Source organism: Triticum aestivum, chromosome 3D, assembly GCF_018294505.1.
Source record: "Triticum aestivum cultivar Chinese Spring chromosome 3D, IWGSC CS RefSeq v2.1, whole genome shotgun sequence".
Classification (NCBI taxonomy): Eukaryota; Viridiplantae; Streptophyta; class Magnoliopsida; order Poales; family Poaceae; genus Triticum; species Triticum aestivum.
Genome location: NC_057802.1, coordinates 618,890,104 through 618,916,992, shown reverse-complemented (window position 1 = coordinate 618,916,992; position 26,889 = coordinate 618,890,104). Strand labels below are relative to the sequence as shown.

The following is a 26,889-nucleotide window of genomic DNA, read 5'->3' as shown; positions in this document are numbered from 1 at the left end:
AGCCCATCGAGGCAAGGAATAAACATAGAGTGAGTTCGGCAATCCAACTTGGTATCAGACGCTTCCCGATCCCTTCTCGTTTCCGCCATGAACGGGCTCCTCCGCCGCAGCCGCTCTGCCAACTTCGACGGCCCGGCCTTGGATCCCTTGGCCGCGATCCCCATGGCTATCGCCGCACCCGCCGCGGTCTCCGTGCCTCCTGCCGCGGCCACTGCTGCACCTACCGTGGCCGTCCCTCCTACCGCCGCGGTCACCATGGCTCGTCAACTCTTTTACTTTGTAGCTGCAAGTATAACGTGCAACACCATCTCGACGTGCCCTCCGCGCCGCTCCAGCAGAGCGCCATCTGGTGCAACGACGACCTGACGATGGTCTTGTGGTTCGACGGGGTTGTCGACGACGAGCTCATGGACGGCGTGGCATCCCCGGAGATAACCAGGCGGGCCGCACCGTCATCCTCGGCGCCGAGTTCCAGAACCTCGTGCAGGGCGACCTCTCTATCGCTGAATATTGTCGGCGCCTCAAGTCCCTCGCCACCGAGCTCGGGGAGGTCCGCGAGTGCATCACCGACCAGACGCTGACCCTCCAGCTGATTCGCGGCCTGAGCCGCAAATTCCACGTCATGGCGACGTTGCTTCCTATGTAGTCGCCCTTCCAGTCCTTCGTCCAGGCGCGCTCGCCTCTTCTCATGGAGGAGATCGCGGCCAACGAGCATGCTTGCCTGAATGCCCGCCCCGAGCACTCCCCCACCGGCCTCACCATCACCGAACGTGGCTCCACCGAATGCAGCTCCGAGCGCGGCCACAACACCACCACCGACAAGGGCAGGCACTCGGCTGCCTCCCCCAACTCCGACACGGGCGGCCGTGGCCACGGTCCTCCTGTCGGCGGCTCCTCATCGGGTGGGTCCTCCTGTCCGGGCGCGGCACCGCACTTCCTCCGCTTGGGGCGTACACAGGGTACTTGGCCCGTATGGCGCCCTTATCCCGCACGCCGACCTCGCAGGAGCGTGGCCAGTGGGTCTGCCCCAACGCCGCCGGGGTGCTCGGTCCCCAGCCTCCTCCTCCGCAGCAGCCTACCCGATGATCTCTCCTTCGCCGCAGGGCGCACCGACTTGGGAGCAGTACAACCACCTCTACACCGCCCTCCGGAACCCATCCATGGCTCAGCAGCAGGCTGGTGGCGCCCAAGAATGGTTCCTCGATACGGCGGCCTCATCACACGTCACCGGTAAGAATAAGATGAACACACTCGCCTCTTATTCTTCCCCATTGATGCATCACTCTTGCGGTATCATTGCCTTCCCATCACCGTTGTTGGCACCACCTCTCTCTCCTTTTTCATGCTAAATGACGTTCTGGTCTCACCCACTATCATCAAAAACCTCATCTCTGTTCGACGTTTTACTCGTGGTAACTCTTGTACTTCCTTTGTAAACAAATATAAGAGCGTTTAGATCACTACTTGAGTGATCTAATCACTACTTGAGTGATCTAAACGCTAATCACTACTTGAGTGATCTAAACGCTCTTATATTTGTTTACGGAGGGAGTACAATTGAATTTGATGAGTTTGGTTTCACTGTGAAGGACCTTCTAATCAGGCGCATCATGATGAGGTGCAATAGTTACGGCGAGTTGTACCCTTTCTTCAGCAACGTTGGCGTCCAGCGTGCGCTCTCTGTGGTCGGCAACTTATGGCATCTCCGTTTGGGCCATCCTAGCAATAACTCCGTTTCCATTTTAGCCAAAAATTTCCTTCCTTCTTGTAATAATGACAATGCAAAATCTAGTGTTTGCGCTTCTTGTCAATTAGGAAAGCAGCCCCGGTTGCCTTTTTATTCATGTCACTCTGTCACCACCGCTCCTTTCCAATTAGTACATTGCGATTTGTGGACTTCTCTAGTTTGTAGTTTCTCTGGATATAAGTATTATCTTGTTATACTCGATGACTACTCGCACTTTTCATGGACGTTTCCACTACGTCACAAGTCCGACAGCGCCGCTACAATTTACCACTTCTACACTTGGGTACTCACCCAATTTCGTGTCCCTATCCAGTGCATGCAATGCGACAACGGCGGCGAGTTTCTCACCACCGAAGTTTGTCAGCTTTTCACTCGCCATGGTGCCTCTCTCCTTCTCTCATGCCCTCACACGTCACCGCAAAACGGTAAAGTCAAACGCCTTCTCCATACCACAAACGACATCATTAGGGTCATGCTCATTCACGCCCAACTCCCTCCACCGTTTTGGGTAGAAGCCGTCCATTACGGCCACCTACGTGCTGAATCGATGGCCCTCCTCCATCCAGTCCCAAACACCATACTACCGCCTCCTAGGACACCACCCCTCGTACGACCATATGCGTGTGTTCGGCTGTCTCTATTTCCCTAACACCTACGCCACCAGTGCCCATAAACTCATCCCACGCTCCACCAAATGTGTCTTCCTCGGCTACGCCCTCGAACACAAGGGCTACCGATGCCTGGATCTCCAGACTCGCAAATTCTTGATATCCCGTCACGTCACTTTTGATGAGACTGTTTTTCCTTACACCCTCTCCCGCATGTCCACCACCTGCTGCAAATGATCCCGACGCCCTGATCCTTCCCGATCCACGAATCCCACCTACCTTGTACCGATCCTCCCCGGAATCTGCGCCCGCACCTGCCGCCAACGACCCGACCAACTCCCTCGCGTCCCCCGCATCTCCCTCGCGTGACGTGCTCTCCACCCCAACGCCCACTCCCGAGCCGCCAACTGCCGAGCCCACCCCCACTACCCCTCCAGCCGGCTCCCCCGGGCCCGCCACTTCCCCCTGCCGCACGCCCGCTAGCATGCAGTGCACACTACCCACACCCATGCGGTGCACCCTCGTCGCCATGCAGTGCACACCAGCCAGCCCCCGCCTCACCCATGCAGTGCACCCCATCGCCATGCAGTGCACACCAGCCAGCCCCCGCCCGTGCGCCACCCCTCCCTCCACACGCCATTCCTGTCGCTCCCCCAAACAAAACCCACAGCATGGACACACGGGCAAAAACCGGCTTTGCACTTCCCAAATAGCAGGTCCCTCTCCACACCACTATTGCTCCTGCCATTAGCCCCATCCCCTCCTCCTACCGTACCGCTCTCAAAGACCCAAACATGTACAATGCTATGCGTGAGGAGTATGATGCACTAATGCGGAATAATACTTGGTGTTTAGTGTCTCGTCCTGCAGCTGCAGAACTACCGTGGTGTCTTTTTTTGTGAAAAAATAAAAGTTCTCGTTATGGGATGAAAATTTACGGTGATTTTTTGTGGACAAAAAGAGAACCCCGAAGCACAAGAGTTGGACCAGAAGAATCTCGAGGCAACAACAAGGCAGGGGGCGCGCCCTACCCCCCAGGAGGGTGATCCTACCTTGCCGCTGCCTCGTGGACCCCCTTGACGTCAGACCGGCGCCAAAAATTCCAATAAATACCAAAACCCCCAGAAATAAACCTAGATCAGGAGTTCTGCCGCCGCAAGCCTTTGTAGCCACGAAAAATCAATCTAGGCCCTCTCTGGCACCCTGCCGGAGGGGGCCATCATCACAGGAGACCATGGAGGAGGACTCCGGAGGGGGCCATCATCACCGGAGGCCATGGAGGACTCCAGAGGGGGCCATCATCACCATGGAGCCAAGGACCAGAGGGAGAACCTCTCCCCATCTAGGGGGGAGGCCATGGGGAGGAAGCACAAGGGGGATACTCTCTCCCCCTCTCTCTCGGTGGCGCCGGATAGCCACTGGGGGAACCATCGCCGCGGTGATCGTCTTCATCAACATCACCTTCTTCATCATCTCCCTCATCTCTTTACGCGGTCCACTCGCCCGCAGCCCGCTGTAATCACCTGCTTGAACATGGTGCTTTATGCCACATATTATGATCCAATGACGTGTTGTCATCCTATGATGTTTTGAGTAGATTTCTTTTGTCCTTTGGGTTGATTGATATCTAGATTGGTTTCCGCTGTATGTTTTATTTTGGTGCTGTCCTATGGTGCTTTCTGTGCCACGCACACGTGAAGGATTCCCGCTGTAGGGTGTTGCAATACGTTCATGATACTTGAGAGAATATTGATCTTCCCTTTAGCTCCTCGAGGGTTCGACACTCCATACTTATCACTTCCACCTTTGAAAATTGCTACGATGATTCCTTGCACTTGGGGATTATCAAGCTCTTTTCTGGCGCCGTTGCCGGGGAGCAATAGCGTGGGGTTGATATTCTCGTGTGTGCTTGTTTGCTTTCTTAACTAATTAGATTTTTGTCTTCCCTTTTGTTTTTGTTTTCTTTAGTTGTGGGTGAAACAAACAAACAAAATAAAAAATGCAAATTTCAAGAAAATTTGCTTGCCTCTTATGCCTAAAATCTTTTCAAAAAGAGAAGTGATTGGAAGGTTATGCATTGGAGAAGTGAGGGTCGACCTTGAACACTTTCTGTTCATGCTCATGGAAACAATGTAGAATTTTCATGAAGGTTTCAAACAATTATCCCCTTGTATATATTCATTGTATTATAAAAATAATGTCTCAAGTTTTGGTTTTATGATGATTAGATTGCTTGTTTGCTATGAGCAGTGCAAAACACAGAAACTTTGGCTGTAGTGCGTGACTTTACATTTTTTACTGAAATGTCAAAAGCTTCTAAAACTTTTTGCAAAGTACAACTATACAAATATTTTAGATTGTCCTAATTTTTAAAATATTTCACTACTAGAAAAAGGGCTATAGCTAATTTGAACATTAATGGCGCACCATATATGTGGCCATGTGTAGGTACGCCATTGGTGTCCATATCACTAATGGCGCACCACACCCACGGTGCGCCACTACTAACAATTTTATTTTTCAAAACTAGTAATGGCGCACCAGGGTATAGTGCGCCATTACTAGTTTTAACTAGTAATGGCGCACCACACACTCTGCGCGCCACTACTAACATTTTTTTTACTCTTTTTTTTTAAAACTAGTAATGGCGCAGCAGGGGATAGTGCGCCATTACTAGTTCAAACTAGTAATGGCGCACTATCCACTGGTGCGCCACTACTAACATGTTTTTTTATATATTTTTTCAAAACTAGTAATGGCGCACCACACACCAGGTGCGCCATTAGTAACCCTGGTTACTAATGGCGCATTCTTAGGTGGTGCGCCATTACTAACTTTCTGAGGTGGCCAAAAAATTCACCAAATGCACCCCCCTGGACCGCCTTTTCAGTTTCAAAAAAATAAAAGAAAATGATAGAAATGTCAAAAAAATAAAAGAAAATAAGATTCTCATGTGATATGTGGTCTAGTTGTTAGCAAAATTTACAAACATGAATTTTCGACTTTTTTGCAAAATCTCTCGAGAATTTGTAAAATGGGCGTAACTTTTGCATACGAACTCCGGTGAAAAAGTATTTTATATGAAAAATCATTTACACGAAAAGTTATATCCGAATTCAACCGTGGAAACCCCGTTGAAGATTTTTAGAATCCTCAAAAACCTAACAGAAAAAAAGTTACGGGGCTTTCAAGATCTGGAGAGGCAAAAAAGTTCAAAAAAAATCAAACTCAGTAATGGCGCACCTGCCCATGGTGCGCCATTACTATCTTCCCGCCTTCAAAATTCAAACTATATCAAAAAATAAAAAAAAGTTAGTAATGGCGCACCTGCCCAAGGTGCGCCATTACTATCTTCCCACCTTCAAAATTCAAAATAAATCAAAAAAATAACAAAGTTAGTAATGGCGCACCTGCCCACGGTGCGCCATTACTTTGCCGTATATATGGCTGGGCGGGGTCCTTTCCTCCTTACCTCTTCATTTTTCTCATCCACTCCACCTCTCCTCCACTCCATCTTCTCCTCTCCTCCACTCCATCTCCCCTCCTCTCCTCCACCATACTCCTCTCCTCCTCTCCGGCGACCTCCTCCTCCTCCTCCTCTTCGGCGACCTCCTCCTCCCTCCTCTCCTCCCCTCCCCTCACGGTTTCTCCTCCTCCCTCCTCTCTGGTGAGCTCCTCCTCCCTCCTCTCCTCCCCTCCCCTCACGGTTTCTCCTCTCTCCTCTCTGGTGAACTCCTCTCCGGCGACCTCCTCCTCCTCTCCGGCGATGTAGGCGAGCTCCTCTCCGGTGACCTCCTCCTCCTCCTCTCCGATGATGTAGGCGAGCTCCTCTCCGGTGACCTCCTCCTCCTCCCTCCTCTCCTCCTCACGGTCTCTCCTCGGCCCTCCTCTCCGGCAAAAGAACGTACAAGATCAAAAAACGAGAACAAAATTTGAAAAAATATCGTGCAAAAAAACGAGCAAAAAAAAGGAGCAAAAAAAGGGCAAAAAAATCGCGATCCAGATCCAGATTCAAAATTCAAAATAGTAATGGCGCACCGTGGGGGTTAGAATGTGCGCCATTACTATTTTCCCGCTTCCAAATTCAAAAAAAAATTGACAAAAAATAATAAAAAAAGTTACCAGTGGCGCACCTGAAAAGGTAGTAATGGCGCACTACCAGGTGCGCCACTATTATCTGGTATACTAATGGCGCACCAGAGGTGCGCCATTAGTACTTGTTACTAGTGGCGTGGTGATAGTGGCGCACCTATAGTGTGCCATTAATGGCAAAAATAGGTGCGCCACTAACATGCCTTTTCCTAGTAGTGTTTGGAGTTACAGAAGTATATGAAGTTTCCACATTACTACAAACTGTCATGTTTTTGGCAGAATCTGTTTCCTAGGTGTTGTTTGCTTATTTTGATGAATCTATGAGTAGTATCAGGGGGTATGAACCCTGGTGAGGTTGGAATATAGTAGATATAATGCTAATATGAAATTGGAATGAGTTTACAATAGTACTAAAGGTAGTGATTTGCTTTATTATACTAACGGATCTCACAAGATTTTTTTTGTTAAGTTTTATGTGGATGAAGTGTTCAAAGATCGAGGAGTTATCAATATGAGAAGAATAAAGAGAGGCAAGAGTTCAAATATACTCGAGCATCTAAGCTTGGCGATGCCCTGGTTGGCATCCCATCTTTCTTCTCCAACAATTATCGGTATACCTCGGATTTTGTTTTGTTCACATGATATTTGTCTTTTGTGTTTATTTCTTTTGTTTTTCTTTATGCGCCATGCTAGTATGAGTTATTCCTTCATTGATTTATAGAATGCTTCATGTGCTTCACTTAAACCTTTTGAGTATGGCTTTATAGAATGCTCTTTGTGCTTCACTTAAATCTTCTGAGCATGGCTTTATAGAATGTTTCGTGTCCTTCACTTATATATTTTGAGCTTGGATATTGGTTAATCTATATTAATTGTAGAATGCTCTATGAACTTCACTTATATCTTTTAGAGTATGAATAAAACTATCATTGGAATTGGGCTTCGAAGAGTATCATCAAAATGTCATGCTGATGTTTGCTAGAACTACATCAGTTTTCCCCCAAAGAGGAAGGGATGATGCAGTATAGCGACGGTAGGTATTTCCCTCAGTGATGAGACCAAGGTTATCGAACCAGTAGGAGAATGTAACATCCCAATTATCAATTTGGATGTTATACATAGATCATCATATGCATATCATATTTTATTTGCATTTAGTTGAGATCCTAGAAATCTTAAGCAACTCAAGGACCCAATGAGAGAGTTGGAGGTTTCACGAAAGTTTCATTTCTGAATTTATTTCAAATTTGAAAAGAGGATCAATTTGATTTTAATAATTTTTTCTCCAATTATTCCCAACAATAAAAATAAATGAGAGAAGATCAAATGACTTCTACAACAGATGAGAAATATTGGAGAAGAAATTTTAAACAAATTATTATTTTATTCGTATTTTATTTGCTATTTTATTTGAATTAGAGAAAAACATGCATTTTTGAAAATTGCATTTAGTCGAGAAAAATGTTCATCTTGTACTAAATGCTTGGTTTAGATGGTGAAAATTGTTTCTGGAATTTTTAGATTTTTTATATTTTATTAGGATTTTTCTTCGCGGCAAAATTATTTTTTAAAAAAGTTTTCAGACCGACCTGGGCCGAAGGCCCAGGCGGCCCAAGTCGCCGCCGCCTTCCTCTGCGGGAGGAGTCCGACCGCGAGCCGCCGGCGGAGTTCGCCCGGACTCCACCTCGCGCCGCCGCCCCTTCCCAAAGCAAGCCCCCCGGCACCTTTATAAGGAGCAGCCGCCGCCCCCTCCTCTCCTCAAAGCCGCCGCCGTCGCTCCGCGCATCCACCGCCGTCGCCGCAGCTTCGCCGCCCGCGCCGCCGAGAGCCGCCGCCGCCTAGAGCCGCCGCCCGTGATGCTAGCTGCTGCTGCCGCCTCCGCCGTCGTCGCCCCGTGCCGCCCGCGCCGCCGAGAGCTGCCGCCGCCGCCTAGAGCCGCCACCCGTGTTGCTAGCTGCTGCTGCCGCCTCCGCCACCGTCGCCCCGCGCCGTGCCGCCGCCGCCCCACGTCGCCGTCGCCCGCCGCCGCCAGAGCCTCGCCCCGCGGCCGCCGGATCTCGCCAGTGACCTCGCCACCGATTAGACTGGTATAAAACCGTTCGGTTTTTTTCGGTTTACTTTGGTTTATTAGGTTAGATCAGTTTTTCATTTTTGTTTTAGGTTAGTTAACGAACGTTCACCCGTTAGTTTATAATAACGAACGAATTCGTTCGTTACGATCTGTTAGCGAACGTTCATTCTGTAGATTTTTTCTTTTTAGTTTTATTTTCGGCCAGGGACCTATCCACGAATAAGATGTATCACGATTTAGCCCCTGATCTTAAAACTAGCGTAACGATCTCTTCTTTCCAGTAAACCAACTTGAACATGATTGAAAATTCAAAATTTGAGTTTAGTTCAGATTAGTAATCGATCTTGTTTCGTTTGTATCTTGAGTTTCGTAACTCCGTTTGAGTTGTTTCTTTTTGCAAATCGTAGCTAATCGCATGTACCTACTGTTAAGATCTAATCCACATGAAAATAATGCTGTTAGGTTTTGTTTTCTGTTTAGTTTAGTCGTTTGCTTGTTTCGAGTTTGATTAGGATCTTTTCTCGATTTCTCTTTGTTTCGTTTGAGTGATTGCTTATGTATGCTACTTTTTTTCTACGCTAGATTACCCGGAGTGCGAAGCTTGTTACTACGAATCCCTAGAGTTTGCAGATCATCAGCAAGGCAAGTTACAGTTTGATCATACTCTTCTATACCCAGGTTTTACTATGCATTAGTTATGCCCCTCAAATATTTGCATGAGTAGGATTGGGAACATGTGGTTGGTTGTAGTACTTGAGGTAGGAACCTAATACTTTTTTATCACCCCGGGAATATACATTATGCTCAATTATTGCTTAGCCATGCTCGTAGACGGGGATTGGATCGTGATTCACATGGAAGTTATGAGAGTTATTAATCTCGGATAACATTAAGGTGGAAACTTTAATACACATCTGGGTGGATTGGTTGGGGCACCTGGAGAATCCAGTGTTTGTCCATTTGGGAAATCCCGGAGTACCCATGTGATTTTTCCTCGGTATTCCACCCAGGCTCAAAGGGATCATACGATATTTCATGCCTAGAAACTTCCGTGTGCAGCCACAAGCCATTATGGGCTCTGGCGTAGTTGAGTAAGTTGTATGAGCTCTCGAAGAGGTGGACTAGCAGATGTAGGGGAAATTAGGTGTACCGGTCTGCCCGGAGTAGAGAGTTAATGCTTTAGAAAGACTATGTCTCGATCTCCTGATCATGGATGCGGTCGAGTCTTGTGGGAAAAGTGCGCAACCTCTGCAGAGTGTATAAACTAATCATGGTTAGTCGTGTCCCCGGTTATGGACATCTTGACTATCTGGAATTGGATATTATTGTTGATCTCATCACTCTTTAATTAATTGAAATAGGTTAATGGTGATACTTGTTTAATTGGGATTTGAGTTGGAGGAACCTTCTCAAATATTGGTACAACTTGGGAGTAGTAAATAAAATTTATTTCTTTGTTGTAGGGAAAAACTGGCTTTATGCAAAATCATAAACTTAGAGCCTCCACCAGCCAAATATTGCATGTAGATATAGTTCTTGCATTCATTGCTTTATAGTGTATCTCTGCCGGCATATTCAATGTGCTGACCTACACGGCTGCAACGTCTCATGTTGCAGACTACTCAAACGGCAAATAAGGTGTGATAGGTTGTTGTCATGCACTCAGCTAGGCCGTTGGAGTTGATGGACTCATTTACCTTCGAAGTTTCCGCAGTTATTTAGTTTAGATGGCCTTCAGCCATAATATTTGTGTAATCATACTCTTTTTGAGGACTCGATTTAATAAGTGTGTGATTGAACTCTGTTATAATTCCTTGAGTATTGTGTGTGTCAGCATTACCGATCCAGGGATGAAACTTAAGCACAGAGACTTCGGTCCATTGGGATCCACTACTAGGGAAAACCTTATATACAGAATCTTAGCAGCAGCGCGGCTCAAAAAGAAGCGCTACTGCTAATTAGCAGTAGCGCGGGTGCACAAAACTCGCTACTGAATATTAGGTTCATCTTGTACTAAATATTAGGTTTGGACAGTAAAAATTGTTTCTGGAGTTTTTAGTATTTTTTTATATTTTATTAGGATTTTTCTTCGCGGCGAAATTACCTAAAAAAAGTTTTCGAACCGAACTGGGCCGAAGGCCGAGCCTGCCCGAGTCGCCGACGGAGTCCGCCCGAACTCCACCTCGCGCCGCTGCCCCTTCCCCAAGCAAGGCCCCCCAGCCACTTTATAAGGAGCAGCCGCCGCCCCCCTCCTCTCCTCAAAGCCGCCGCCACAGCCTCGCGCATCCACTGCCGCCACCGCAGCACCGCCGCCCGCGCCGCCGAGAGGCGCCGCCCGCACTGCTAGCTGCTGCTGCCGCCTCCGCCACCGTCGCCCCGCGCCGCCCAAGCCGCCGAGAGCCGCTGCCGCCGCCTAGAGCCGCCGCCCGCGCTGCTAGCTGCTGCTGCCGCCTCCGCCACCGTCGCCCCGCGCAGCGCCGCCGTCGCCCCACCGCCGCCGGAGCCTCGCCCCGCCGCCGCCGGATCTCGCCGTTGACCTCGCCGCTGATTTGACCGGTATAAAACCGTTTGGTTTTTTTGGTTTTCTCGGTTTAGTTTGGTTTATTAGGTTAGATCGGTTTTTCGTTTTTGTTTTAGGTTAGTTAATGAACGTTCACCCTTTTGTTTATAATAACAAACGAATTCGTTCGTTACGATCTGTTAGTGAACGTTCGTTCTGTAGATTTTTTCTTTTTAGTTTTATTTTCCGCCAGGCACCTATCCGCGAATATGTTTTATTGTGATTTAGCCCCTGATCTTAAAACTAGCGTAAGTTTTTGCTCGTTTATCCAAATTAGATGAAACCAACGCCTAAATCTTGGTAACGATCTCTTATTTCCAATAAACCAACTTAATATGATTTTTACAATTTAAAATTTGAGTTTAGTTCAGATTAGTAATCGATCTTGTTTCATTTGTATCTTGAGTTTCGTAACTCTCTTTGAGTTGTTTCTTTTTGCAAATCGTAGCTAATCGCATGTACCTACTGTTAAGATCTAATCCACATGAAAATAATGTTGTTACGTTTTGTTTTCTGTTTAGTTTAGTCGTTTGCTTGTTTCGAGTTTGATTTGGATCTTTTCTCGATTTCTCTTTGTTTCGTTTGAGTGATTGCTTATGTATGCTACTGTTTGTCTACGCTAGATTACCCGTAGTGCAAAGCTTGTTACTACGAATACCTAGAGTTTGCAGATCGTCAGCAAGGCAAGTCACACTTTGATCATACTCTTCTATACCCAGTTTTTACTATGCATTAGTTATATCCCTCAAATATTTGCATGAGTAGGATTGGGAACATGTGGTTTGGTTGTAGTACTTTAGGTAGAAACCTAATACCTTTCTATCACCCCGGGAGTATACGTTATGCTCAATTATTGCTTAGCCATGCTCGTAGACGGGGATTGGATGGTGATTCACATGGAAGTTATGAGAGTTACTAATCTTGGATAACATTAAGGTGGCAGTTTTAATACACATCTGGGTGGATTGGTTGGGGCACCTGGAGAATCCATTGTTTGTCCCTTTGGGAAATCCTGGAGTACCCATGTGATTTTTCGTCGGTTCGCCACCCAGGCTCAAAGGGATCATATGATATTTCATGCCAAGAAACTTCCGTGTGCAGCCACAAGCCATTATGGGCTCTGACGTAGTTGAGTAAGCTGTATGAGCTCTCGAAGAGGTGGACTAGCAGATGTAGGGGAAAGTAGGTGTACCGGTCTGCCCGGGGTAGAGAGTTAATGCTTCAGAAAGACTATGTCTCGATCTTCCGATCATGGATGCGGTCGAGTCTTGTGGGGAAAAGTGCGCAACCTCTGTAGTGTGTATAAACTAATCATGGTTAGCCGTGTCCCCGGTTATGGACATCTTGAGTATCTGGAATTGGATATTATTGTTGATATCATCACTCCTTAATTAATTGAATTGGGTTAATGATGATACTTGTTTAATTTGGATTTGAGTTGGAGGAACCTTCTCAAATATTGGTTCAACTTGGGAGTAGTAAATAAAATTAATTTCTTTGCTGTAGGGAAAAACTGGCTTTATGCAAAATCATAAACTTAGAGCCTCCACCAGACAAATATTACATGTAGATATAGTTGTTGCATTCATTGCTTTACATTGTAACTATGCGAGCATATTGAATGTGCTGACCTACACGGCTGCAACGTCTCATGTTGCAGACTACTCAGACGACGAATAAGGGGCGATGGGTCGTTGTCATGCACTCAGCTATGCCGTTGGAGTTGAGGGACTCATTTACCTTCGAAGCTTCCGCAGTTATTTAGTTTAGATGGCCTTCAGCCATATTATTTGTGTAATCATACTCTTTTTGAGGGCTCGATGTAATAAGTGTGTGATTGAACTCTGTTATAATTCCTCGAGTACTGTGTGTGTCAGCATTACCGATCCAGGGATGGCACTTAAGCACAGAGACTTTGGTCCATTGGGATCGTGGTCGCTACAGAGAACCTCCTCACACCACATAAACAGCACTAGCACACAAATAACAAATACTCGCAACCCGACGTGTAAAAGGGGTTGTCAATCCTTTTCGGGTACGGCGCCTCAAGATAGGCAAATAACGTGAGATAAAAGTGGTAGATAGGATAAATAGATTGCGGAAGAAATAAATTGCAGCAAGGTATTTTTGTATTTTTGGTTTAATAGATCTGAAAATAAATGCAAAGTAAAACAGATCGCAAAGGCAAATATGATGAGAAGAGACCCGGGGGCCGTAGGTTTCACTAGTGGCTTCTGTCGCGAAAAATAGCAAATGGTGGAAAAACAATTACTGTTGGGAAATTGATAGAACTTCAAATAATCATGACGATATCTAGGCAATGATCATTATATAGGCATCACATCCAAGATTAGTAGTCCGACTCCTGCCTGCATCTACTACTATTACTCCACACATCGACCGCTATCCAGCATGCATCTAGTGTATTAAGTTCATGAAAAAACAGAGTAATGCAATAAAAACGATGACATGATGTAGAAAAGATCTGTTTATCTATTGCGGAGATATAGATCCCATCTTGTTATCCTTAGTAGCAACGATGCAGTTGCGGCTGTGCCTCGCTACTGCTCCTCAACCACGGCGCCTCGCACGCTAGCCTCGCCGGTAGGCTCTAGGTCGGATCCGCTCCGGTCAGGCCCAAGCTTCCCGTAGCTACTCTGCTGCTCCCCTCCCGCAGCCACACGCTGCTACAGACCCGCCTCGGTCCTGGTCTGCAGCTCCCCTGCAACCTCTTCTCGGCCACCAGACATGGCATGTGTAGCCAGATCGACCATACCATGGCGCCGCTCGCCTGCGCCTGTAGACTGCCTCTTCCTCCGCCCAGCCGTGGCTACAGACCCGTCAAACGAGCTGCTGCACTGCCTCCACTCCCCGTGCAGCACGCCCTCGCCCTGCTGGCCTCTCCCAGGCAGGCCGCCGCTGCCTCGTGCCCCATCACTGTGGCCACCCGGCTGGTCTCCCTCGCCGGCGAGCCTCCGTGGCTCCTCCTGCAGCGCCGCAGGCAGGTTCCCGTCGCCCCCAAGCTGAAGGCCCGCGCCCCTGCCTTCTCCCTCTCAGCACTGTTCGCGGCGGCCCCGTCCGCGTCTCCCCTCGCGCCGCCGATCCCCTGTAGCTCCCCTAGCGCAGCTGCGCTCTGCCTCCCCTTCGACCCCGCAGCCCCGCCGTCCGCTACATCTCCCGCGCCGCGCCGGGTCCGACCGTGTGCCGCCTCCCCATCGCCTCACCGCGCCGCGTGCGGCGCCGCTCGCCTCGCGACCGGCTCGCCGCTAGCCGGCTGCGCTGCTCCAGCCTCCGCGCCGTGCGCGCCGGCCCTAGGTCGGCTCCCCTTCGCCGCCTGGCCTCGCGTTCACCTGGCCTCCCGCCGACCCCATGCCGGCTACCGCCCCGAGCCCGGCGAGCACCCTGTGGCTCTCGTCCGTGTCCGCCTCCTATGCGCCGACTGCGACCACCCGGTCGGCCTAGCTGGCTGCCGGCCCCCAGCTAGCCCGCTGCCGGCTCCCGCTGTCCTCCTCCGTGGCTCCCCGTCTCCCCCTGCCGCGTTCCAACGCCGGCTCGCCGCCGCAGCCAGACCCGGCTGCGACCGCTCCGCCTCCCCGCACGAGCCGGCTCCGCTGCCCCATTTCGCCCTGTCCCGCGCGTCGTCCGGCCGCCGGCTCCGCGTGCGCCTCCTCGCCCCGCCCTCGGCTATGCCCGGCGCGCCTTGGCCGGCTCCCTCTCCCCCACTGATGTGGCCGGCTGCCCACGCGGGGGCGGGCAAAGAAAAAGAGTTGAGCCGGGTGAGAGAAAAGTTAAGGGCCAGCTGACCAAAAAGAAAGTTTGGATCCAGCTGCCAACAGCCGGCCTAGAGAAAAAGAAGGAAAATGTTGTTGTGCCCCGCGACGTTGCTCTACCGTCCGTCTGCCGAGCCTGCCTCGCCAGCTGCCCGTCTGCTTCAACTCCGGGCCGACTGGAGGGTCCGTCCGGCTGCCCGTCCGCCTGCTTCGCCACTCGGATAGCCAGTCGTGACCCGCCCTGCCAGACGCCTCCACCCGCCCGCGACGCTGCTCCGACTACAGCCCAGCCTGCCCGTTCCAGCGCCCGGCCTACTGTGCCAAGCCGGCCAGGTGGCCGGTCCGCCTCGACACCTAACTGGTCGGGCCCGATCGGCCGGGACCCCCCTTTGAGCATCCGGAGGCTCGAAGGCTACCCGCAACGGGTGTGCCTGCGTGCTCCGCGAGTTCCAAGCCGCACCGGCTGTCTTCGTCAACCTCTGCCCCATATACGTCAAAACCAATGTGAGCTTCCACCCGCATATTTTTGCACCGCGCAAACACGGATAACCCCGAGTGAAGCTTGGGGGTTATTCCCATATTTTATTACAGTTGCACTACTGTTCGCCCCGGCGCCAGCCAGAGTTGGCCCGGAGGCTGACCGCTTGGCCTGAGACGTTCATTCCCACATGCGGCTTAGCAGCGTGCACTGTATCGAAGGCTCACTCTTCGTCTTAGCTACAGACCGCAGCGCGGCTGCCCGGCTAGCAAGAGCAAACGCTGGAGGCCACCCACGCGAAAAACGTCCGGGGAGAAAACGGTTCGGGCGACCCAGCCGTTTTCTTTATAAGTATTTGCTCCGTGGAATCTGCTCCCACAGTCTGAATACTGTGCGCTTCACTCCGCAGCCCGCTCTCAGCCATAGACCATCATGCGGCTGTCCGGCTAGCGAGAGCACAAGCCAAAGAGCGGAGGGAACATGAAAAAGATTGAAGGGGGCTCGGACGAAACCGAGTCGACACCCTCCGCATAAAACTTGCAATGCTAAAAACAAACATTTGATACATCTGCGCAGACTAATCTTGTCTTTTTGCATGATAATCTCCGTGGGGAACCCCTCCTCGCCCGGAGGCTCGGAGGCTGGTTACAGGCCCGACACCGGCTGCAACTAGCATTCCCGGCTGCCTCTGCTACATCGACTGCAAAAACCCTCCGCCCAACTCTTCGAGTCGCCCGGAGGCTACACCCAGTGGGTGCGCTGGCGCGCCCCCCACTAGAAGCAATCTGCGCCGGCTGCAGCCCGCAGCCGGCGGTCATCGACAACACCAGTCGGCGGACCTCGCGTCCGCGCCCGACAACACCAGTCGGCGGACTTCGCGTCTACGCCTGACACCACCAGTCGGCGGACCTCGCGTCCGCGCCCAACATCACCGCTCGGCGGACCTCGCGTCTGCACCCGACAGCATCAGTCGGCGGACCTCGCGTCCGCGCCCGACATCACCACTCGGCGGACCTCGCGTCTGCACCCGACAGCATCAGTCGGCGGACCCCGCGTCCGCGCCCGACGGCTTCAGTCGGCGGACCCCACGTCCGCGCCCGGCAGCATCAGCCGGCAGACCCCACGTCCGCGCCGGGCAGGGCCCCGCGCCAATCAGCCGGCGGACCCCACGTCCGCGCCCGGCACTCTCGACATCGCCGTCGGCTTCATGATCAACAACAAGACCGTCCGCCCAACTTTTCCAAGTTTCTCGGAGGCTCGGAGGCTACACCCAGCGGGTGTGCTCGCGCACCCCCTCCGGAGGCAAGCCGCCCCGGCTGCGGTCCGTAGCCGGCCGTCATCAACATCTTCTACGTCAACACCCGCCAAAAATACTCCGCCCGACATTCCAATTCTCCCGGAGGATTGGAGGCTACTGTCGGGGGAATGACCCCCGGGTACCCCAAAGACAGCCAAACAACGCTTCAAGACATCAGGGCGGCCAACGCCCCTCAGTCTGGCTGCTTCGGCAGGGTCGCCACTCGGCCGCTCCAGACGGTTCCCCGTTCGGCTGCCCCGGCCGGCTCGCCACCCGGCTGCTCCCGCCGGTTCTTCGTCCGACTGCTCCAGTCGGCCTGCTGCACGAAGTCAACCGCAGCTCCGACCCGACACCGACACCGACAAAATGGCCGTACCACGGACACTATTGCTGATAAAGCAGACATTGTAGCCAATAGTCAGACACTATTGACTAATAGTGACGTAGCAGGCATAATGCGTCACGTCGCTGTCTTCCAAATAGTATAGTTGGTCATGCGGGCCATTCCTTGTCCCCTGGGCTCCCTTTATAAGGAGCACCAGGGTAGGCTGACGGCCACAGGCTCCACCATGGCCTCTTGGCCACACACATTCACGCATGCATACCTCCATGCTACACTGCTACTAGTGCCAAGAGCACTCATGCACACACCTGTGCTCACACACATATACGAGGCCAGATGCGCACTGCACTGATCTCAGATACAGTTACAGGAGCGCTTTATACTGCTACATATACTCCACATATATCATCAAACATGCAGGAATAGGGATATTATCTCTCCGGAGAGCCCCGAAACGGGTGAACCCCCGCGTGCTATTCGCATACCCGTCTCGGATATTCTACTGCAGTCTTGCCCTCACCTCAAGCCACCCCATGGCATCTGCCGTGATGCGGTACCCCATGCCTACTCCCGCGAAAATACCACGACAGTTAGCCACATCAAGTGTAAGTGTTGTGACACTCCAGTCCTGTCTAAAACTTATCCATGACTCGCCAAAGGAATTTGCCAAAGAAAGTAGTGCATTCTTGTGTGCCTATATGTGCTCAAACTTATTTCCTAATGGAAATTCATTAGAACATAAAGACTTCTGTAAATACTTTCATGGCAGGCTTCAACTGATTAACCGCTAAATTTATTTTGCGAATGTCATCAAGGGTTACATTGTGGAGAAAAAGCTCACAAAACAATCATATATATTCTAAAAAGTAGATGCTGGACAAACACTATGAGATTAGAGGATAAAGTAACCAGATAGAGCTCGACACCTTCGATATGTGTTGCACTTTCCGAGTAACAGATTGCCAATAAACATGGAGTACAACTCTGGAGGATGCAGATATAACGCATTTGGAGGATGCATATGTCAAACACATTTGGAGCATGTAGATCAAACTTCAACCGCTGCAACCTACACAAATAACTTGCCTTGCCCCAATAGGTTCAGCTCAGAATCTGCTGATGTTTGGACATATCCCATGGTAGCCGGCAGCACAGCCTGGACTTGCGCCATCGTACGCCACTGCAGCGGCTCGGAGAGGAATCACCCAATCGACACCGACTCCCCCAGCGCAGACATCCAGTGCTAAAACTAAACCAAAATCAAGAAATCAAACAATTGAAAAATGGCCCAGGATGCAACGAAGAAGACGGCTTTGCCTCTTCCCGGTCCTTGCTGCGTACATTCTCCAACTACGGTGTCCGTGGAGAGAGGTTTGTCTTGGCCCGCTTAGGTTGAGAGTTTGTATCGAATCTGAGCAACGGACAGGTACCGCGCGTGAGATAAACAAGCTGTGTATCATTGGGGTTAGCAACAATAGATGGGACTGCCGTCACGGTGGCTAGTAGCGGTGGAACAACCCACACGTGCCCGGTGGCGGTGGGGGAACGAGCAGGACCAAATACGAGGCGAAGATGACCAGACTTGTCGCTCAATTACAAGATAAGTCTAGGGTGCAGTATGCATATTGTGCAAATGGGATGGGAGTATGCTCCATCATGTCCATCCGGTACAGATCCAGTGCCCAATATAATACTGGATCACCGTATGATATGATGTGTCGTATCACCAGATACGCACTCGTGGTTCACGGGCACCCAAGAGCTCCAAATACATGTCCTACTTCACATACCCTCCCTACCCCATAGTAAAATGGGCGTAATTGTCATTGATACCTAGGATAGTGCAACATATTCCTAGGGCACTCATGTCTTTGTATCCAATTTTCTACCTATTTTTGGCAAACCTACGATTGACTGAGTGGACCTATTATAGGCAGCCAACTCAATCAGGCTTACTGGGCGACAGGTTCTCTTGATTTACATGTTCTCTAGCTGCGTTTGGACCCTGTAGGGGGGAACCATTGTCCTTTCCCACCAACGATTCCGGTTTCACTATATTATTGTTGTTAGGATGCAAAACCAGTTCCCATATCGGCTAGATAAGGAAGAAGGTACTTGTTTCAACAACTGGAGTTCTGCATTGGATCACATATTCATTATAATTAGGTGATGGAGCACTAGTTCAATTAAATATTTTCTATTGGATTGTTGTAGTTATTAATATCCACAATGTACATACCATTTGACAATTATATCTCATGGAAACATCTGTTTCTGTCAAGAAATTGAAGTACAATATATTTTCTAATAAAAAAATTCGTAGTAAGAAGTCCAAAGCCTTCACATTAAGATTACCTAATTTAGCTATATTTTAGGAAGAAGCCCAAGAATAAATCCGTGGGTGTTTGGCTCCAAAGCGGACAACATCGTACTAATTGGATATGTGCACGATGACACAGCCAGGGCCCAACAACTGGAGCTGTTCATTGGATGAACATATTCATTATAATCAGGTGATGAAGCATTAGTTCAATTAAGTATTTTGGATTATACTATAGGTGTTATGAACATCCATAATTTACGTAACGTCTCACAATTATATTATTGAAACTTATTTTTTTTAGTCTAAAGCCTTCACATTAAGAATACATAGATTTCGATATAGGTATATTAAAGCATTTATTTGCAAAACGGTGTATTAGAACTTCAACGTGGTATAAACTTGTGAGTGAGAATCCAGCACCCACCTATTGGCACTCCATTAGAAAAGGATTGGTTTCACACTGATATATAATATAAAATTGCACATTACATCTCTTTTATTGTCTTCTTCCTTGATTATTCATGAACACCGAATATTAGGAAATGCACCACAAAGACAGTAAAGGAAAATAATATCTCCAAACGTCCTCGCCACAAAAGACTTTGAAGACCACAATAACCCCTCGATGCTCGCAAAGAGATCTAGTAGGGAAACTGGAAAACTCCACGGGCGTTCATGGTAGAGCCTTCACCGATGTTAGTCTTGGAAACATATCCATAGTTTTTATCAGTAGAGTTGAGATCTGCATTTTCCAGCTTCACATCATAGATATAATCCCAGCTTCCCACACTTGGATAGTGCCCTTCCTCACGGATTTCGGTGTAGATCTACATACATAAAATATTAGAACATGCACTAGTAGAGTTTTGGGATATATGCCATGTTTTTTCAGTTGAAAAATATACTAAGTAAATTCAATTTGATTAAGTTTAGGTTAGTTTATTTATTTGTACGAGTTAAGTTCATATGAATTGAGATGTGAATATTAACATATTCCCTTGTCCCTAAATAAAATTCACACTATTAATGGGCACGCATGTAATTCATATTTTAAATCATTAATTTTTTTCATATAACTATATAGGAATATGATTTTTTTTATGTACTTATCAAGACTAATGAAACAAGATCTTATAATATCTTAATTAAAAGAACTATAATTTGCAGCTTTGTAAATGCATCACCTGCCAAGTGAATTTCACCTTTTACTTTTGATTACATATAAATTTATTTAAAATTAGTTTGGAGCATAAACAAAGAGAAAAAGGTAAGATACAACATTTGGAGATAAATCACAGTATTTACCCCATTGGCACCAATGTAGGGGACGGTCCAGGAGAACAACCAATCGCAGGAGCTCCTGCTGGAGGGGACCTTGGTACGATACACAACGGCACCAGCTGAACCAACCGCAGCACCACTTGGGTGGACGTGGAGAAATGCCCCCCATTGCCCATTCTGAATATCTGATGGGTAGGGTGTATCGTAGATATGGCCGTGCCAATCTTTGTAGTTAGCCAAGTTCAAAGTGGCACCGGTGGCATTGTAGATGAGGCATTTTACAGATATTCCGTTACCGTACCTATATACCAGTGTAGCCAAAATATGGATCAGATTAAGCTCTCTCTAAAAGAAATTTGTTTGGATGGCAACAAGCTAGAAGCAGAAATATATGATGCACAACGAAAGAAGAAAAGAAAGAAAGACAGACAGAAACAAACCTCTCCTTGAGGTTGTCGACGAAGGTTTGTGCGTTAATATCCTTACCACCGGCGTTGATCATCTTCATGGTATAGTCTGCAACATCCTTTTGAGTAATTGGTTCCTTATACTCTCCAGTGGCTAGCACCGTCTTCTCCGAAATGGGGGTACCAAACACTCCTGAGGCCATTATGCCTTGCTTTGTTGTGTATGTACTGCTCCACCTAGTTTAGATGGATCGATGGCTGTGAGAGAATGAATGAATGAATTTGTACATGTAGTCCTGCCAGTATTTATACACGCGTTGGCAATGCAATGCAATGCGAGGTCCCTTGCCGGAAGAGTGAGTACTTGATTCCTGGAGGAGCTCCTACTACTGTCCAAGGCAGCTAAGCCTGGCATGGCCCACGGGGATAGTCGGATAGTATAGTATACTACTACTATACTCTATAGTATAGTATAGCATAGCACACTCGAGAAGCACGAGATAGATAGATGCTCATCGTGAGGAATCCTTGCTCGTTGTGCCGAGATAAACTCACTCCCCAATAAAAAGATGCCCACCAACAGCATTGTCATAGGGCAAACAAGTTGCTTCCCACAAAACTACTTCCTCTCTAGCGCTAGACGTCCATGCGGCATGGCATCACAGTGCAATCGGTATGGCAGATTATTAAAGCATGCACGATATAGATAGATGTCCATCGGAAGGAATCTTTGCCCATTGTTTCCAGATAAGGCCAACTTCAACACGGACACGGAAAAGGGACACTGTATCCGTCAGCCCGCGCATCCGTCGACACTGATGCGGGAGCTGACCATCCAACCCTCTGCGTATATATTTCACACCGGATTTGGAGGACAATTTCCATTTAAATCGGACCAAGTTCATTACATTTTAAATATATTTTATTATAAAAAGCATCTAGAAGTTAACCTAGTCTAAATGTTCGCCGATGCCTATCCTCCAATTCCTTGTTATTCACTGCCATTTTCATGTCCGATGGCCGTAAGCCCTGGGAATTGAAGGCGTGTTCATCAACGAGGTAGATTAGGACATGGGACACAGCACTAGTAGAAAACAGGGCTTTCGTTCGGGCCTGGCCAGCCCATTAGTCCCGGTTTCGCATGAACCGGGACCCATGGGGTGCATTAGTCCCGGTTCGTGAGCCCAGGGGGCCGGCCGGGCCACGTGGGCCACTGGTCCCGGTTCAAGGCACGAACCGGGACCAATGCGCCTCGCCCCTGGCCCATGACCATTAGTCCCGGTTTGTGCCACAAACCGGGACTAAAGGGTTGGTCCTCGTTGCCGCCAGAGTTTAGTCCCACCTCGCCAACCGAAGGGCGCTCACACCGGTTTATAAGCCCGTTCCACTTTGCCTTGTTGAGCTCCTCTCAAAATGAAAATAGATGCCCTTATACAGGGAATTTGACCTAAATTCAGAGTGAGTTTCTCTGAAATTCATAGAAATTTATTATGAATTTAGGTTGAACTTTCTCTATAAGCGCATCTATGCTCATTTTTTTATGTTGGGGTTGGCGATCTTTACAGACTTTTTGTGTGTTGAATATGCACCATTCAAAATCAGTCTCTGCTTTGAATGGTGCATTTTGAACATACAAAAAGTCAGGAGTTCAAATAAGTTTTAAAAAATGAAATCCCTTTGTAACAGACGAGTTTCCATATGAAATCCTGATACTTTCAAAGAGATTGTCCGTTTTGTACACGAAGTGCATCCAGTTTTTGCCGTAACCCTCTCAACTTTCTTGCACATGCTATGTGGATGAAATGATGATACCATGCCAACTTTCAACCTTTTCAGAGTTCATTTGAAATGCTTTTCAATTTTAGGGTCTTATAGCTCAAAATAATTAGTAAATGCATGAAAAATAACAAATGAAGTCAGAAAGGATTGAAAAATGATGATGTGGCTTTGAATGGTGCATTTTGAACACACACAAAGTTAGGAGTTCAAATAAGTTTTAAAAAATGAAATCCCTTTGTAACAGACGAGTTTCCCTATGAAATCCTGATACTTTGAAATAGATTGTCCGTTCTGTACACGAAGTGCATCCTGTTTTTGCCGTAACCCTCTCAACTTTCTTGCACATGCTATGTGGATGAAATGATGATACCATGCCAACTTTCAACCTTTTCAGAGTTCATTTGAAATGCTTTTCAATTTTAGGGTCTTATAGCTCAAAATAATTAGTAAATGCATGAAAAATAACAAATGAAGTCAGAAAGGATTGAAAAATGATGATGTGGCTTTGAATGGTGCATTTTGAACACAAAAAAAGTCAGGAGTTCAAATAAGTTTTAAAAAATGATATCCCTTTGTAACAGACGAGTTTCCGTATGAAATCCGGATACTTTGAAAGAGATTGTCCGTTTTGTACACGAAGTGCATCCAGTTTTTGCCGTAACCCTCTAAACTTTCTTGAAGATGCTATGTGGATGAAATGATGATACCATGCCAACTTTCAACCTTTATTAAATTTTACTATATATAGAAGTAGTTTATTTTTAGTAAGAACTACTTTATTTTATATATTTATAGTAAGTGCTTAGTAGTTGAACTAGTTGATTAATTAATAAAACTATTTTATTAAATTTTACTATATATAGAAGTAGTTTATTTTTAGTAAGAACTACTTTATTTTATTTATTTATAGTAAGTGCTTAGTAGTTGAACTAGTTGATTAATTAATAAAACTACTTTATTTATTTATAGTAAGTGCTTAATTAGTAGTTGAACTAGTTGATTTAACAAAACTAGTTTATTTTACTATAGAAGTAGTTTATTTTTAGCAAGGAAGTTAATAGAACTAGTTTGTTTTTTTAGTTAAAGCAATTATTCCCGCATCGACGTCAACGATGCCTATCCCGCATCCTCGTCGTCGACTCGGCGGAGGAGGCCGGCTTGATCAGAGGGGCCATGTCCGGGACTGGGCTCCGCCGGGCTGGTTTTGGGAGGTGCTACCTTCCGGTGGGCGTAGGTTGGTGAGGAGCCAGCCCGTCGTTGACCCCATCCTTGTTTGGTGGCGGTCGCGTGGGCCAGTGACGGTGCCGAGGCTTCCGGACACCGCGGAGGTGGTATGTCACCGTGTCAGCGAGGAGGACCAGCACGTCCGTCACTACATGGTTGCGTTGGAGGGCAGGTTCGACAATACCTGGCAGGTTCTTCAGGGATCTCACTGGAGCTATGATCCTGTGATGGTTCCGTCCCTTTGGGTGTCCACCGCCCGCGCCGATACCCGTCGGACGCTACTGTTCTAGCTGTACTAGCGATGCTATATGTATGATAGTATTCGAGGTGTATTAGTGATAATATTCGACGATGTACGGACGCATGGAGATGATGTAGTTTTGCTTATAATTGAATGCATCCTAATTTGAATACTACTTTATTTTGTGATTTGATTTTGCTTATTGAATGCTCAAAGTGGAAAACTACTCCTACTTTGAATGCTAAAATTGGAGAGCACTATGATTAGTTGATAGCTTATAGGGTTTTTGTTTTCGCAGAAATCTAGGAGCCCCCGGCCCCTCCATCATCCCCGCCGTCGTCCCCGTCACCGCCCCTCCGACATCGAGGTGAGACGAGCCAAATCCTCTTTTAGAAAGATAATTAAACGATATTTCGGGTTGACTGTAAGTCTGTCGAGTCTCCACCATATATTAGAGGACGAAGAATCCCGATTGTTGTCGTGGGGGTAGCTTCTCCTTCGTTCCCGTGTGCTAGACAATTTGGTGTAATGCACTCGAGAACGAAAGGAGGAGCTACCATCACCGACGGTCGCAAATGTCAGAGAGGAATCAGTGAGGGAGAGTTCCACCATATATATATGAGAGGACGAAGAATCCCGACTGTTGTCGTGGGGGTCGCTTCTCCTTTGTTTCCGTGTGCTAGACATTTTGGTGTAATGCACTCGGGGACAAATGGAGGAGCGACCATCACCAACGGTCGAATGTATACACCACGTGAGCTGAGAGTTTCAAGAAAAGACTCGACAAACCGATAGTCAACCCGTGATGAATAATAATGTTCTAACTTAGGTTTTTTAGTACAAATATTTAATTGTAGACGTTTAATATTTGAATTATGAACATAGGAAATGCCGTACTCGGACGACGAAAGTCTCCCGGGGGAGTGCGACTGGTGCCACGACGACCGAGGTCAGTGCGATAGGCCTCACCTGGACGAAGATCGGCGCTTCAGTATTAAGCTGGAGGAGACCTTCGATGTTGAAACGGTATGCAACGACGACAAGTGTTATTTTTCGTAATTAAGCACGACTTCAACTATTTCAACGTGTACTTTTCATCTTTTACAATTTGGCTAGCTTATCCCATGCCATGCAAGATGCTACGTCTTGAAGAGGATGGGTTTTGAAGACCATGAAAGTATGGAAACAAGAAAAATTCACCTAAGGACCCATCATGATATAGATTTTGAAGTAAATCTGTATAATTCTGAGAGCGTAACCCATTTTGGTTTTCAAAAATTGGGAAGCATTTTGCAAGATGTATGGTTTTGATGAGGGTATGCTTGTCACCATGGATCTTGGTGATCCTGACATCGAGCAAGACAATATGGACATTTGGGTCCTTGTTGATACGCCTCCAATTCTACCGCTATGTGAGTTTCTCAAACATAGTTATTAGCTAATTTATATTGTTCATTTCAAAATAGTTGACAGCTTATTTTCATTGACAGCTTATTTTGATTGTTCAAACAATGTGCGGAACATGGTAGACAGACCTACTACACCGATGGCTCTGAGTTAACTTATAAGGAGAAAACTCATCTGGTCGGATTTTGTACTGATCTTGAGAATTACAATATCTATTGTAAAACTCCTCCACATTATGGTCAATACGTGCCACTAGTGCACGTGTTGAACTACGGTAACTACTATGGAGATACCCTGGTAAGATTTCTTAATATTACGACATCCGTGCATATTTTGCATACTTCTAAAACTAGTACATCATTGCTAACTATGAAGTTATTACTATGTTTTTCAACAGATAATCTCAGAGGATTGTGTGCCTCATTTGATGTATCAGAATGGTAGGCTTGATGTTTTGAACGTACAACCAGGTCATCCTACGAATCTCAACTGTCCATACCGGATTTCTAAAAGAAGTGGAGACATGCAAATTAAAGAATGGAAAAAATGTATGAACAGTCGCAAGGAGGTTCTTGGAAGCAAAAGGAAGCGAAGCGCAAAAATTGGAGACAGGATGATCTCCATTCTCCATAATGGAGAGTTAGGGTCTATATTGTTTTATACTATTTTACCTTAAAGAGGGTATTTCGGTCCTACCTAATACTGATGATCATGTGCTAAGAACAATTAAGTAGGGTTGGTTCGATGACTATGAGGATGATGATCGTATGACATGTTATTAATAACGAGTAGAAGTTGTATGATGATGATTAGTAGGACTTGTTATTATATATGATGATGCATGATGCGCGCATGAAGAGTTATTATATATCAGCGGGTGAAATGAACATGGATTGGATTGAAGTGAAGGAAACATGCATGTGGTGCATGTCGAAAGTAGTACAATCCAAACTTGATCAAGTTAGGATTAGTATTACTTTCGACATGCACCACATGTTGCCTTCACTTCAATCTAAGCCATGTTTAGGCATAGCAGTACGTAGCGTTGGTAAACCAAGCACGGAGATATAAGAGATGACACTTCTCTCTAATAGCTACCTAATAACAACCTAAATTAACCCCCAAAACCCCTAAATCAGCCCCTAAAAAAACAAAAACCTCAGCTCCAGCCAGATGCTGACGCGTGGATGCCTATTGGTCCCGGTTGGTGTCACCAACCGGGACCAAAGGCCCCCCGTCCCGGTTCGCGTAAGAACCGGAA

General features: G+C 47.5%; 1 protein-coding gene across 1 annotated transcript; it reads right to left on the bottom strand.

Annotated features, from left to right (window-relative positions):
- Nucleotides 1–19,727: 19,727 nt before the first annotated feature.
- Nucleotides 19,728–21,262, bottom strand: LOC123075999 (23 kDa jasmonate-induced protein). Its single transcript, XM_044498471.1, has 3 exons — nt 21,011–21,262; nt 20,595–20,871; nt 19,728–20,116 (listed from the first exon to the last, which is right to left on the bottom strand). The coding sequence occupies exons 1-3, from the start codon at nt 21,178–21,180 to the stop codon at nt 19,931–19,933; spliced, it is 633 nt and encodes a 210-aa protein (XP_044354406.1). The 5' UTR covers nt 21,181–21,262; the 3' UTR covers nt 19,728–19,930.
- Between the last annotated feature and the right edge of the window lie 5,627 nt (nt 21,263–26,889).

What these genes read in the sequence shown, in the direction of transcription:
- LOC123075999 (XM_044498471.1), bottom strand. Translation starts at nt 21,180, where the DNA reads ATGGCCTCAGGAGTGTTTGGTACCCCCATTTCGGAGAAGACGGTGCTA. An exon ending in GTCGACAACCTCAAGGAGAG is followed by an intron (nt 20,872 to 21,010) that starts GTTTGTTTCTGT and finishes ACTGGTATATAG; the next exon opens with GTACGGTAACGGAATATCTG. An exon ending in CCTACATTGGTGCCAATGGG is followed by an intron (nt 20,117 to 20,594) that starts GTAAATACTGTG and finishes TTATGTATGTAG; the next exon opens with ATCTACACCGAAATCCGTGA.